This window comes from Entelurus aequoreus, linkage group LG07, assembly GCF_033978785.1.
Source record: "Entelurus aequoreus isolate RoL-2023_Sb linkage group LG07, RoL_Eaeq_v1.1, whole genome shotgun sequence".
Classification (NCBI taxonomy): domain Eukaryota; kingdom Metazoa; phylum Chordata; class Actinopteri; order Syngnathiformes; family Syngnathidae; genus Entelurus; species Entelurus aequoreus.
In genome coordinates, this window is record NC_084737.1 from 3,764,113 (window position 1) to 3,779,054 (window position 14,942).

Here is a 14,942-nt window from a genome sequence, read left to right on the forward strand (position 1 = left end):
AGAGAAAAAATACAACCTTAAAAATTATTTTAGGATTTTTAAACACATATACCTTTTTACCTTTTAAATTCCTTCCTCTTCTTTCCTGACAATTTAAACCAATGTTCAAGTACGGTAAATTTATTTTTTATTGTAAAGAATAATAAATACATTTTAATTTAATTCTTTATTTTAGCTTCTGTTTTTTCGACGAAGAATATTTGTGAAATATTTCTTCAAACTTATTATGATTAAAATTCAAAAAAAAATATTCTGGCAAATCTAGAAAATCTGTAGAATCAAATTTAAATCTTATTTCAAAGTCTTTTGAATTTCTTTGAAAAATGTTTGTTCTGGAAAATCTAGAAGAAATAATGATTTGTCTTTGTTAGAAATATAGCTTGGTCCAATTTGTTATATATTCTAACAAAGTGCAGATTGGATTTTAACCTATTTAAAACATGTCATCAAAATCCTAAAATTAATCTTAATCAGGAAAATTACTAATGATGTTCCATAAATTATTTTTTTAATTTTTTCAAAAAGATTCGAATTAGCTAGTTTTTCTCTTCTTTTTTTTCGGTTGAATTTTGAATTTTAAAGAGTCGAAATTGAAGATAGACTATGTTTCAAAATGTAATTGTAATTTTTTGTGTGTTTTCTCCTCTAGTGTAAATATCATTAATTATTAATAATAACATAGAGTTAAAGGTAAATTGAGCAAATTGGCTATTTCTGGCAATTTATTTAAGTGTGTATCAAACTGGTAGCCCTTCGCATTAATCACTACCCAAGAAGTAGCTCTTGCTTTCAAAAAGGTTGGTGACCCCTGCATCAAGCACATCTAATCAAAAGAGGTCCCAGAAAAAGCTAATCCCAAATCATTGTGTATGCGGGGTACAGCTCACCTCTGCTCCTGTGCGGCAATGTGCACTGCATCCATGATGTGCCGCAAGGCTTCAGAGATCTGCTTGGCACGCACTGTGTGCTGCTCAAACTTGGTCTTCACCGCCGACTGGGAGATGCACTCCTGTCAGCGGGCAAATGTCAACAACATTGAATACTGTCACATCCATCATCAAAATCACATGTAACTCATTTATTGTTGCTTAATAAAAAGGTGACATGAGTGGAAAGTGACTCTGGAAAGGGCAGTACTTTACGCAAATCAAATGTCAAGATTCATTGCATATGTGAAGAAAAAAGAAGAAATTGTGGCTAAATAAATAAATAAATAAACCTTACTGATATTATTAAAGTAGCAGGAGAATGGAAAAACAAGTTGCCTCTTAATTGAAGCTATTATCATATACAGTGTTCCCTCGCTACAACACGGTTCACTTCACACGGGCTCGCTGTTACATTGACTGTTTTTGTGCGTGACATTTTTTATAGTGGCGCAAGCTTCTTTTTTTTTTCCAACGTATGAATGCCCATTGTGTTCTGCGTCCTGATTGGCTAAATACATGTGCAATATTCTTCATGTCCTGTACAGTACAGAATGTATACTGTGGTGGGGGATATAATCGTGAACACGTTTTTAATATGGATGAGACAGACTTATTTTGGAAACGCACTTTGTGCAGGATTTAAGGCCCAAAAAGATCATGTGACTCTGGTTGTGTGTGGAAATGCTGCGGGCTTTATGATAAAACCCGGGCTTATTTATAGGTCAAAAAAAAAATCCTAGAGCTCCAAAAAAACAGGTTTTGCTCTTTGGTTTCATTCTTTAATACAGTAGTGTACTGTACTTACTTTTTTAAATCCACCAAGGTTTGAACTTTGAGAGTGTTTACACCAGAGAAATGTGAGAAAATGTTAATGCCTGTCTGAGAAAAGTTTATAAAGTGTGTGGTTAGGGGGTTTACAAACTTAAAACGTATATAAGAAACAAAAAAACATATACTGTACAGTACTGTAAACGAAAAAAACATTAAAAAAAACAACCTGTAAACGAAAAAACATGCACAGTAAATGAATTAAAACAATTTTAGTAAAACTATTTTGGTCCCAAAACCGAACCTTGTGGAATTCCACATTCAATCCTCATTTGTTCAGATGTATTACCTACAAACTCTTGTCTATTATCTAAATAACTTCTTAGCCAGTCTAAAACTACTCCTCTCACACCAAATGAATGCAACTTGGACAATAATATAGAATGATCTAGTGTCAAAAGCTTTTTTAAGATCGATAAACACCCATATAGTGTATTTGTTATTATCAGTTGCTGTTGCTATATTAACATCATCGCTAATATTTGGTTAATATTCAGGTCATGATATGTATATAGAGTATTTTTGGCGAGTTTTGGATGGTTATTTAGAGGGTTTTGTGGCGAAATAGAGAGCCCCCATTGGCGGACTATTTATGAATTTATTTCTTTACGACTTAGAATGCATAAAAAATGAAAAAAAACATATCTCTCTCATTTCCAGTGACGTCAATCTACAGAAATTACTGAAGACGTTTGGTGCAAAATATTCAAAATTGCTTTGTGGCATTTGGTGATGTTCAAACGGTATTTTCACATACTTTGCAGATTGTAAACATATGGTTAAATACATACAATGAAACTCAAATAAGCATACAGTATAAAGTCAACTTGTTTTTCCACTCTCCTGCTACTTTTGAACTGTCTAGAATGTTCATGTTCAGTGTTTAAATCAATCAAATACATCTACAGTATATTAGCAAGCAATATGTAAAAATAAAGATCTCAATTAAAAGTTCAAACAATGCATTACAATTTATATTGATGATTATTACAATGATGATTTACTAAATTAAGTAGGATAGAGAGTCCACCAATTACGGAACGTTAAAAACTAGGGATGCACATTATTTTCTTTTTTCAAGCCAATACCAATACAGATAACCACAACCTTCCTAAACTTTCAAAACGCTGTCACAGCAATGCTGGCATTTCAGCTGGCTGATAAGGTTTGATGTGTTGAAGCTAGATGGTTTTTTTTCCTCTTCGCGTAACGTATGCAGAACATTTGGTGCAAATAACACACAAAATGTCTTCCTCCGAAAGAGTGAAGAAGTCCCACACGATAGATCGACGGCCATGTTTCGGTGGCACAATTTGGTCGTTTTTCTTAGTTTGATATTAAATGTTATCACTAGATTTATCGTGATGAATTCATAATTCCTCATATCGGCCCGAAATTTATCAGTCTGATATTTATCGTGCATTCCTACTAAAAAAAGACACTGCCGAATATTACTGGCACTACTTAGGCTTTGGAGTACAAATGAAAATCCTCAAAAAAAACAAGGTTTCAATAGTTTCCACATTTTAGTCCTACCTCAAATCGCCTCTCAAAGTTCTGAAACTCAAACATTCTAGCTTGAAATCCCTCAGCAAGAGCTCCACCTGAAACAGGACAACCAAATGAGTTCTTGGTAAAGTTAGCGACATTTGATCTATTTTAGATCAGTGGTTCTCAGACCTTTTTCACACAATACCACCTCAGAAAACACTTAATAATTAAAATAATAATAATAATAATAATAATAATTGGCTCTCAAAGTACCACCATAATGATCAACATTGAAATACAGTAGCGTAGCAGGCCTAAGTATTCATTTAAAAACAAGGCCACTGTAACATTACATACAGTTTGAACATAGGGAAATAAAAAACTGAACAATTCCTGTTGACCATGTTGAGTAATATTGGAAGTCCTCTCCCTTCTGACTAAACGTAAACAATGATATGATGCTTTTATACTCCCCTGGCCCCCAAACATACAGGAAAGAAGATGTTACATTTCCACTAAAGCTGGACTTTAATAGGTTAATCATACAGATTTCCCAGTCCCACCTGTTTCAGGCATTCCTTGAGCTCTCTGCACACGCGCCTGAAGAACCTCCTTGGCCGAGACGAAGAAGATGCGGTCGCTGGCCTGAGCTTGGTCCACGACGCCCAGCTCATGGACCAGGAAATTGGTACAACGGTCCATATGCTGCCTCCGCACCTGGCAGTATAAACACACTTTAGTCAAGTTTCATTGATAAAACCCTTGTCTTGTTGTCAACAAAATGATGCAATAGTAAGAAGAGATACAGTTTAACACAGTATAGTTCTTCCATCCATTTTATACCGCTTGTCCCTCTCATTCTTGTTCAAAACATATTCAATTATTGTCACCCTCTTTAAATAACTAATATCATGTATATAGTGTAAGGCTTTGGCAATGGTTGTTAGACAAATACACTATGATAAATATTGAAATAAGAAAAAGAGAACAATCAGTATCGATAAAGTGCTACCCAGATGGATATAGCTAACATAAATAAACAATTGAGAGTGGTATTTTGCTCCATGTTTGATACTGTACAGACAGGTCAGGTTGTCTCAAAAGACATTTGGCCTCTCACTGGAGCAGGCTTCACTAGTTCAAAGACATCTAATCTAGTCTCGTCTAGCTCTCCTATTTAGTCTTTGAGCATGAACTGGTGCTTCTCATCGGAGCAGGCTTAACCAGTTTGAAAACTACAGTGGTCTTTAGTCAGCCACCCATTGTGCAAGTTCTCTCACTTCAAAAGATGAGAGAGGCCTGTCATTGTCATCATAGGTACACTTCTACTAAGAAAGACAAAATGGGGGAAAAGAATCCAGGATTGGGTTTGAGCATGAACTCTTGCCTCATTAGCGGAGGATTCATCAGTTCAAAGACGAGATAGGAAAGCTCTAGATTAGACTAGCCTTGCTGGACTAGAACTGTAGACAAAGACTAGATAGGAAAGCTGTAGACTAATCGAGCTGGACTAGACTAGCTGGTCTATTTAGTCTTGTGAATTGATAAATCTTGCTCCGATTAGAGGCTAGAAGGACAGCAGATATCAATTAATAAATAGCACAGCTCTAGTCCAGCTAGTCTAGGACTGTCCTATCTAGTTTTTTAGCATGAACTGGCGCCTCTCATCGGAGCAGGCGTCATCAGTTCAAAGACTAAACAGGACAGCCCTAGAGCTAGACCATAGATCGACTAGAAGTGACCTACCTATTACATCAGTTCAAAGATTAAATTAGGACAGACAGCTCAATGGCTATTTGTAGCAGCTTTACTAGAGTACTTCTATCTAGTCTTCAAACTGATGAAGCCTGCTCCAAAGAGAGGTGCCAGTTTATGCTCAAAAACTAGATAGGACAGCTCTAGACTAGCTGGACTACAGCTGTGCTATTTATTATTTGATATCTATCTAGCTGTCCTTCTAGCCTATAATCAGAGCAAGCTTTATCAATTCACAAGACTAAATAGACCAGCTAGTCTAGTCCAGCTCGATTAGTCTACAGTTGTCCTATCTAGTCTTTGTCTACAGCTCTAGTCCAGCAAGGCTAGTCTAATCTAGAGCTTTCCTATCTCGTCTTTGAACTGATGAATCCTCCGCTAATGAGGCAAGAGTTCATGCTCAAAGACTAGACAGTTCAGATCTTAACCTAGACGAGGCTAGCTAGGTTAGAGCCGCATTCATCAGTTGAAAGACTAAATAGTACAGCCCTAGTCCTAATAGTCTAGTCTAGTGCCGTCCTATCTAGTTTTCAAACTGATTAAGCCTGCTCAGATGAGAGGCACCAGGTCTTCATGCTCAAAGACTAGATAGGAGGGCTCTTCGTCAGTTCAAAGATTAGATAATACAGCTCTAATCCAGCCAGTCTAGTCTAGAGCTGGGCTACCTAGATACTATCAAGGACTAGACAGTACACCTCTAGACTAGACTAGCTGGACAGTTTAGGCTAGCTGAATTAGAGCAGGCTTCATCAGTTCAAAGACGAGATAGGACAACCCTAGACTAGACTAGCTAGACCAGGGCTGTACTAGACTAGTCTTTGAACTGATGAAACCTGCACTAATCCAGCTAGTCTAGTCTAGTCTGTACTATCTAGTCCTTAAAAGGAGCTAGATAGGCCAGCTCTAAGTCCAGCTAGTCTAGTCAAGGTCTAGCGCTGTCCTATCTAGTCTTAGCTCATGAAGTGATGAGAGGCCACCTGTGATCCATCCTTTGCCCTTAAAGTAGGAAGTCCAGGATGAATATTACAGAAGATGGACTAACCTCATCCATGTATTCCGGTTCTGAGGCGGAGGCGTCCCAACGGTTGTTAAGGATGAAGATGTTGGGACTGGACAGCCGCTCGTTGACTTTGTGAAAAAACGACTTCTCCTGCATGGACAAATATCTGTCATTTGTTTTTTCAGAAGCAAAATATTTAGCCTTTATTTGAAAATCCTTTTCCTATTCTAAACCACATGCACACTTCAGGTCTCAAGTACAGTCCATCAATGAGGATGTTGTAATATAACAACTTTCTCACCGTCTGCATCAGCGTGGACTCAGAGTTTGCCACAAGAACGAACACGTCAGCATCCAAGCAGAACTTGTCGATCCAGCTGTCCAGTTCTGTGGTCACGTCAATACCTGGGCTGAAGAACACACACTTTGTTAACTATTTCACTGACGGGAGTATTATCGCTTCATACTTCTGATCACAGCAGTTGGGGCTACCATAGGGCTGGGCATGAAACGATATCAATATATATCGCGATAAGATACATAATCGACACCAATAGGGTTGCAAAATTCCGGGAATATTCAAAGTTGGAAACTTTCCATGGGAATTAATGGGAAATTCATGGGAATAAACATTGAATGCAACATGCTAGATCTTGCATGATTATTAGCTAAAACAACCTGATTTCATGCAAATTCAGTAGAATTTCAACCCTGTACTGTGCATTCCTCCATCACATGCACAGATAATTCCCAGCATGCAACACCCTACAGCAGGGCTATTGAGGCCACACTAGTATTTGCCTTCATCCAGTCAGGTAAGCGTTGATGATATTACTGGGGTAAATATATTTGATCTATGGTATTTAAGTTTAATAGAGGTGTAATTGCTTGTTACTGTATGACTGTAGACTACTCCAGCAGACTAGCTGTTCCTGTACTTGTTCAATGATTTTGGGGCCAATATCTCTAGCTAGCTAGGTTTATGTACCACCACAGTCTCATAATGAACCCAAAATATGTCTCCGTTAGCTGTGATGCTCATTTTCTCTATGTTAAATCCCATTCATTTATGCTAACAACGTTAGCGATCAGAATGTACCTTTTTTGTGATGTGTAAAGTTCAACTAAATGAAAAGGTGTAGTTTCCTCTGCCTTCTGTTCTGCTAGCCATTCTGTTGTCATACAAGAATGTAGCTTATAGTTTGATTTAGCATGTTCATGTATTCATCTAGCCTATTTCTATTCATTTGTGCATCAGTCAAATATTGTTAAAGACTACTCCAATTGTTTAGCTGACTATTTATATCTGTGTGTGGCATTACATTAGTCTTTTACACGCTTCTCATCTTATTCTACACAATAAGATGGACGGTGTCCAACTTTGAATAATCACAAAATGGTCAAACTTCCCGAGCTTAACTTTCCGTGGTAAATTTCCGGAAATTTACCGGAAACTTTCCACCCCTTTGCAACCAATAAAATACTGCATTCGATAAAGTTTTTTTTTTCTCGTTGGAATGAACCGGAAGTATGGAAGCAAGGTTGGTTGCATGAACAAAGGCTCTCTGGTAACCGAGCAACGCAGGAAGTGATCACTGACCAGTGGGAGTGACACGCTAACAGCCAATCAGGTAACAGTATCAACTATCAACTTTAGTTGCACCATCGTGTTGTCTGCCGGTTGATTCTTGAGTGAGAAGAGAAAGTAAAAATGAAGAAATTGTGGATGAAACAGGAAAAGTCACCTGGTCAGTATGGCATTTTTTTTTTTTGGACTGTAGTCAGACCAATGTGGTGTGTAAATTATGCAAGGCAAGAGTACTAATACCACACCATCTTAGCCGCGCTCACCCTTTAGAGCACAGCTGTAACTTCCTGCAGAAATGAGTTCTTCTCAGGTTTCTACATGTTTACATTTTCACACTTTAAGTGTTCAATGTGATTTTAGAAGCTTGTTGACATTGAGTGTTTGGATGTTTTTTTGTGGTGTGAATCTTTGGGTACCTAACGATTCGATCTGATTCAGAATTGATTCTCAAATGAACACAATTCTCTAGACCGATTTTGGAAATGTAATACTTGGTATGATAATTATAATGAAACTTTTTCAAAGCAAGTTACAGGTTAGAAAAGCTCCTTCAGGTTCCATGGAGATGGCCTTAGAACGTTTGTTTTTTTTAAAGTTGATTCTTTTAAAGAAAAAACATTTTAAATAGTTTTTTTGAGAACTTTGAATCTATTTAAAATATGGATGAATAAAAAACGCGATTCAGATGTGAATCCATTTTTTGTGCACCCCTAGTGTTAAAATGCTTGTGTTGACATTTACTCTCTTTTCTGCCTTGATAGCGGAGGGGAATATAATCAGAGGAAGGTGTCATTTTAAATAAATATGTTTTTCTTCTGTTCCATAAAAAATTTCAATTATTATCGACATCAATCGATATAAAACTCTTATATCGTGATACAGTTTTCATCCATATTGCCCAGCCCTAGGTTAAAGGGGAACTGCACTTGTTTTTGGAATTTTGCCTTTCGTTTACAATCATTATGAAAGACAAGAACACATGTCTTCTATTTTTTAGGATTTTAAAGAGAATTAAAACGCTTGCAAAATGCGGCTAATGCGAGTCCCCGTTGTCTAAGACAACTTCAAAACCCTCAATCAACGTTTTATACGCATGCTGCAACTGTATGTATATAATGTAGTACTAAACACGTTTGTGTACAATATTTACCGTATTTTGGTCATTTTAAGCAATACCGGAACTTCCTTCCTCAGCGCATTTATTTCCATTTCAACACACTTCCAACATCCGGCAACAAACATAAGAGTGTTCTAATCGTGGCAGACTTGGTAATAGACGAGAAAAATGGCTATTTTTGGACAAATGTGGATTCCCAACCTTATCTTTTTGAAGCTGAATATACAGAAGATGAACTGCTGCTTATAGAAGCAAGCACGAAATGAGGCAGAAACATTGGAGCAGACGAAAGCCGAGAGAGTGGGGTCGGCGTGACTTTATGGTACAAATGTGGGAACTTGGAGCCAAGCTATGCCAACATAAATGGTATGCTTACCCAAAATCAACTGGAAAGAACTTCCTCGACCAGCTTGACCAAACAGACTGTCCATCAAGTAAGTCACTTTAATATTGATCATGATAAATGCAGCACATCACCGTACAACTACAGTACACACGCTGCCGAGCTAGCTATGTACAAACAAAACATGACTTGTGGGCTAATACTTTATAAATACTGTAATATGATTGTTCATGTTTTTTGGTCAGTACATGTTGGTGTTCTATCACATTGTGTTGTGTATTACAGATTAAAAAGCCATTGAACTGCTGACACAGGAAGTTAGTTTACCTCTTGCCGTAGCTAACTTACGGCTAATGCCTTAGCATGCCGTAGCAAGGCGGTGTGTTACTATGCTAGAAAAAGACTTCTTCAGTGTTCGTGCTTACAATAATAATGTTGCTACAGTTTGGTTATTATATAAGTTACGGAATGTAAATAAAGTTTTGTTTACAGTTTTTGAATGCATTTTTAAAGTGATTGAGAGGCAGAATGGATTGACTCCATGAGCTGCATTGCTAGCCACCTAGAACGAGCAGATTATTACAATTAAAATGCAAATAAAAAACACCTTTTGTCTTCTTGTTTCATATAAGGATCGTGAACGAGAGGCAAAATTCCAAAAAAAGTGCAGTTCCCCTTTAACGTCACCATTTCCGCAGTAATTAATACAGTGGTTAGTTCAACTCTATGTAGTTTGGACAATATTTCTGACCTGTCCAACAAGACCAGATCATCCCTCAGCAAAGCACACTTGGCTTTAGGCCACATAACACAGACCAAGCTGCCTGCATCCAGGTCCTCGTGCTGGTGGAGAGCATGGGCCAGCTGGTTCACCGTCTGCAAATAAGCCACAGAAGATCAATCACGTCCACTGTCAGGCACTCAGTGTTACCCACCTTAATGCTCTTCTTCTCCTCTGAGCCTTCAGTCAGGATAAAGGACTCGTTTCCATCCGTTCCCTCCACCCTTAGGAAACAGTTGGTGGTGTGTCCGATTCCAGAAGGCAGCACCTTGTCACACAGCATGGCGTTGATCACTGAGCTTTTCCCATTACTGGTCCTACAGAACCAAACACAAACTTGTACTCAGAGACCAAAGCAAGAGAACCTACATATGTGTTTACACTGAACCTATACTACATAATACAGTGCAATTATTTTGTGTCTGGGGGACAATTAACATACACAAGCTGTGAAAATCTGCTGCACAGTATGTGTGCTTGGGTCCTATTGTTAGGAACACTAATACAAAACCTCACAATAAAGTCTGAATGAATGCTAAAAACTTTATGACAGACCGCCTTAAAAAACGGAATGGAATTTTCCATGAATGAGACACCCAGAATGTACATGAAAGTAAAGAATGCGGGATTTATAATATTAACTATGAAGGATAAAACAATGAATATTGACAACAAATGAACGTCACACCCCCTCTCCATCCACATATTTTACAATCAAGCGAAACGCAACGAACAAAGCAAAATATGAACGCAAAGGGTAAATATCTGATATAAGTGATATATCACTAAGCTTTAGAACTTTGTTGTAAAAATCTCCTTCAGCATCTGTCCCTGACACCCACATTTCAGGCTCTGGAAACACTCTGTGGAAACACTCCCCACCCACACTGCTTGGTGCCTCGTCTGAGCTGCTGTGACTTAGATGACCATAGGAACTAATTAGATTACCATGGGAACTAATTAGATTACCAAAGGAACTAATTAGATTACCATAGTAACTAGTATATCATGCAAAAGCGCAGATTCCAACCATTGAAATACTTATTATAGTTGAAGACTTACGGTCATAATGGCAGCTACACTTTACATCAGGGGTGTCAAAGTCAAATGGACGGAGGGCCAAATAAAAAATTTAGCTACAAGCCGAGGGCCGGACTGTTCGAATGTTCATTGAAAAATTTTTAAATGACGCATATAGTCTAGTGAACCTAATTGAACCTACTGAAAACCTAACAAATATATTCCAATATGATCAGATAAATAAAGCAATATTTTCTTATGGCTCTGTCAGTAATCTTTAATTTTCAACAGACACAAAAGACAAATTTCCTTTGTATAAAAATCCCCATAACATGAACATTAAATGAAAGAAACCGGTATTCAAGGCACCATCAGTAGCCTATATTTTCTATTTTAGCAAAAGTGGGCTAAATTTACTTCAAAGAAAAAAACAATAATAGCAATTTTCTATCATCCACTCAACTGAAATATTTTTAAAATATAATTAAATTGAAATACAATAAAATAAAGTGCAAAAATCTATAAATCAAAAACAACACTTTGTTTAAGGAGAAGTAACATGCAGTGAAAACAAATATTAAACTTTAACTTTTAAACTTGAATTGAGTAAAAACTCTAAATATGTGATTGCACAGTAATGTTCACATTAAACCCCCCTCCTCCCTCCGTGGGAGGGAGGCGAGTTGGGTGCCCGAAACCCCCCGCTGGTTTCGGCCCGCCCCTTGGCGCGCGTGGCACGGCGGGCTCCGCGACCCGACGGCTGGCCCTCGTGGCTTGACGGCGGGCGCGTCCCGACGGGCCGCGCGTAGGGGTCAAACGCAGAAGTCTCAGGGCCTCGTGGTGAGGGGGTGGCCTGCGGGTTTCGGCCCGCTTGACCCCCCCGCTCCGCTTGGCGCGCGCGGCACATGACGGGTTCCGCCACCGACGCTCGGGCTGCAGCCCGACGGTGGTGCGGGCCCGGCGGTGACGCGCGGTTTGGGGAAACAAAGCAGAAGTCTCAGGGCCTCGGGGCCGGGTTTCGGCCCGCCCCCTTGGCGCGCGTGGCACGGCGGGCTCCGCGACTGACGGCCGGGCTGCAGCCCTTCGGCCGGCAGGCGCGTCCCGGCGGGCCGCTCGCCCCCTTTCGGAACCTTGGACCGGCATCCGCTTGGTGCGTGTAAAAGATCTGCGGTCTAAAAAAAAAAAAAAAAAAAAAAAAAAAAAAGATCTGCGGTCTGCGGGCCGGTTCTAATAATAAATCAAGATCATCCCAAGGGCCGTAAAAAACCTTCTCGCGGGCCGGATATGGCCCGCGGGCCTTGACTCTGACATATGTGCTTTACATCTTAAAGATCTCAAAAAATTATTTGGGAATGTCTGGCGGGCCAGATTGAGAAGCTTAACAGGCCGCAGGCCTTAATTTGCCCAGGTCTGACATAATAGAAGACATATGCTACACATCCTATCTGCATTTTAGACTTCCTATTCCTCCAAACGTACATTTGTTCAAGAAATCAATCAAGGAGGGTCAATAATTCTGCTAAAAAGTTATCAGATGAGCAGAGAGGGAAACTGTATCAAAGCTGAGCTCAGTCAATTGTCACATCTTAAATTGGAAGGATTTAGCTAGGACTAGGAATGGGTACCTTTCATAACTAACAATTTCCGGTACCTGGGGAAACGGTCTTTGTTGGCATAGAAAATTGCAATATTAACTAGAGGTAGTCCACTACGTGCTTGAGTCTGCAACCTGACGTGACCCCACCAGCAACCCAGGGAGGGCATGGCAATTATATGATTGTGATGGATGATCGTAATTTGAGTTGGACCATGGCGATCAGCTGTTGGCATTTGTACCTCCATCAAACATGTCTGGGAGAAGTTACCGCAGTAGTAAACAGTAGGGAAGCAACCATGCTTGCTATAATCCTGACCCGAACAATCCGCCTTTACTGGCCATGATCTTGTGTGTGTGTGTGTGTGTGTGTGATGTAATTCATGTTCAATCAGCGTTGTGCCTCTTCCCCCTTACACAGCAGCAAGTGTAACCCAGAAGAATAAAATGAAGAAATATGACTATATTCCGCCGGAATGCAGCTGAGATCGAGGTCGCGGGGGGTGCTGGAGCCTAACGGGACAAGCGGTAGAAAATGGATGGATGGAATAACAGTGATGAAACACAACATTTAAAAAAAGGAGCAGTGACTTTAGTTTCACTATCTGCTGCAGCTCACCAGTAATCCTGCCCTCAATGCGGACTTGCAGGCACTCACAGAATGTCTTTGTGACTGAACTACTGTATTGGTCCCGACTGGGAGAATGAACACACCCACTAATTTAATCAGAAAAAGGCATTTTTATATCTAAATATTCTTTAATCAGACTTTTTGTTTATGTGTTTGCAAAGATTCAACTCTTCTGACGTAACGTACTAAAAATAACTCTGCAGACACTTTGTGTTCAAATCATTTTTAAGTTTGTGGATAAAAAACACTTTATTAAACTTGTTTTATGTGTTGCTACACATTATTTTACAGTACCTCAAATTCAAACTGCACTTTAATGTACTTTTGTTAAATATAAAATACAGTATTTGAGTTTTAAAAAATCTGGGTCGCTGCTTGCCAAAACACTGGTGAGGAACACTGATGTATAAAAGTCATTAAAGAGTACAAATAAATAATAATAAATAAAACACTGGTGAGGAACACTGATGTATACAAGTCATTAAAGAATACAAATAATAAATAACAATAAATAAAACACTGGTGAGGAACACTGATGTATACAAGTCATTAAAGAATATAAATAATAAATAAAACACTGGTGAGGAGCACTGATGTATACAAGTCATTAAAGAATACAAATAATAATAAATAAAACACTGGTGAGGAACACTGATGTATACAAGTCATTAAAGAATATAAATAATAAATAAAACACTGGTGAGGAGCACTGATGTATACAAGTCATTAAAGAATACAAATAATAATTTACCTTTTGAAAGTAGCAAATGTTAGTGTTTCCCATAAACTGCCAAGATACCTGTGGCGGTGGGGGCGTGGCTATGGGCGTGGTCACCATGACATCATCGAGTAATTTGCATAATTTACTACAATGATATGATTTTCTCTAAAAAGGCTCAAAAAATGTATACTTACTAATTAATAATAACAGTTTTGTTTTAAATATCCATCCATCCATCCATTTTACAATATAAATACAACACTTTATGTACATATTTATATACAGATTTGAACAATAAGTTATTCACTGAAATATATTTATTAATTGTGGTTCTTACAAAAAATACATCTTATAAAATATAAAAGCTAAAATGTCTCAAAGCTCTGCCCCTTTAATTAGTGCATACTAAATAATTTAACTTTAGCCTACTACTACAACCATATTATTTACCAGCAACATAAAGTGAAACAGAGGCAGAGGTGTCCTGCCACAGTCAGTAACAAATAAACATAAAACAGTAGTGGTGGTAGATAGACACAGAGCTTCATCAAACATCTGATCCACTGAACAAAGAGCTCCAAAAATCTTGAACTTTAGACTGCCATCAGTTTTACTCCCTACACTTAACCATGTGTTTCCTACTGCCTGCAGACTTTGCACCCTTTGTTATATACACATGTTGTGTTTCTAATATAAATACATTTAATAAAGTCAAATACAAATAAGGCAACAAGAGAAGTATCCTACACTTCTCTTTTGTCAAGTAAATCTGAACAGCCGATATGGGCATCTACATCTACTATATGATTTGCCTGAGAAGCTGGAGAGGACAAAAAAATAAATAAATGAATTAATTAATTTTTTTTTTTTTTTTTTTTTAAATTTGTGGCGGACATAATTCTTTCGTGGCGGGCCGCCAAAAATAAATGAATGTGTGGGAAACACTGTGTTAACTTGAAATAACAACAGTATTCCGCACACCAATGATACTTTGTGTACTGCTTGATGTTTGTGATGACAAGCAAAAAAAACAAATAACTTTGTCCACAAAATGTACGGAAAAAGAAGCAAAACCGTGGCCCTAAAACCAGGTATGGCCCATAGCGTGGGTTACCTGTACTGTTGCACCATATGGGAACAAAAT

The 14,942-nt window shown here is 38.4% G+C and overlaps 1 protein-coding gene across 3 annotated transcripts in view; it reads right to left on the bottom strand.

Moving 5' to 3' along the window:
* mfn2 (mitofusin 2) overlaps positions 1–14,942 on the bottom strand; it is a 60,487-nt gene that overhangs the window by 34,231 nt on the left and 11,314 nt on the right. For all 3 annotated transcript variants that reach the window (XM_062052418.1, XM_062052419.1, XM_062052420.1), the window contains 7 exons: positions 9,987–10,149; positions 9,803–9,927; positions 6,305–6,413; positions 6,046–6,153; positions 3,812–3,965; positions 3,294–3,361; positions 888–1,009 (listed from right to left, as the gene is read on the bottom strand). In XM_062052418.1, the coding sequence (XP_061908402.1) occupies positions 888–1,009; positions 3,294–3,361; positions 3,812–3,965; positions 6,046–6,153; positions 6,305–6,413; positions 9,803–9,927; positions 9,987–10,149 (849 nt within the window). The remainder of the gene's footprint in view (positions 1–887; positions 1,010–3,293; positions 3,362–3,811; positions 3,966–6,045; positions 6,154–6,304; positions 6,414–9,802; positions 9,928–9,986; positions 10,150–14,942) is intronic.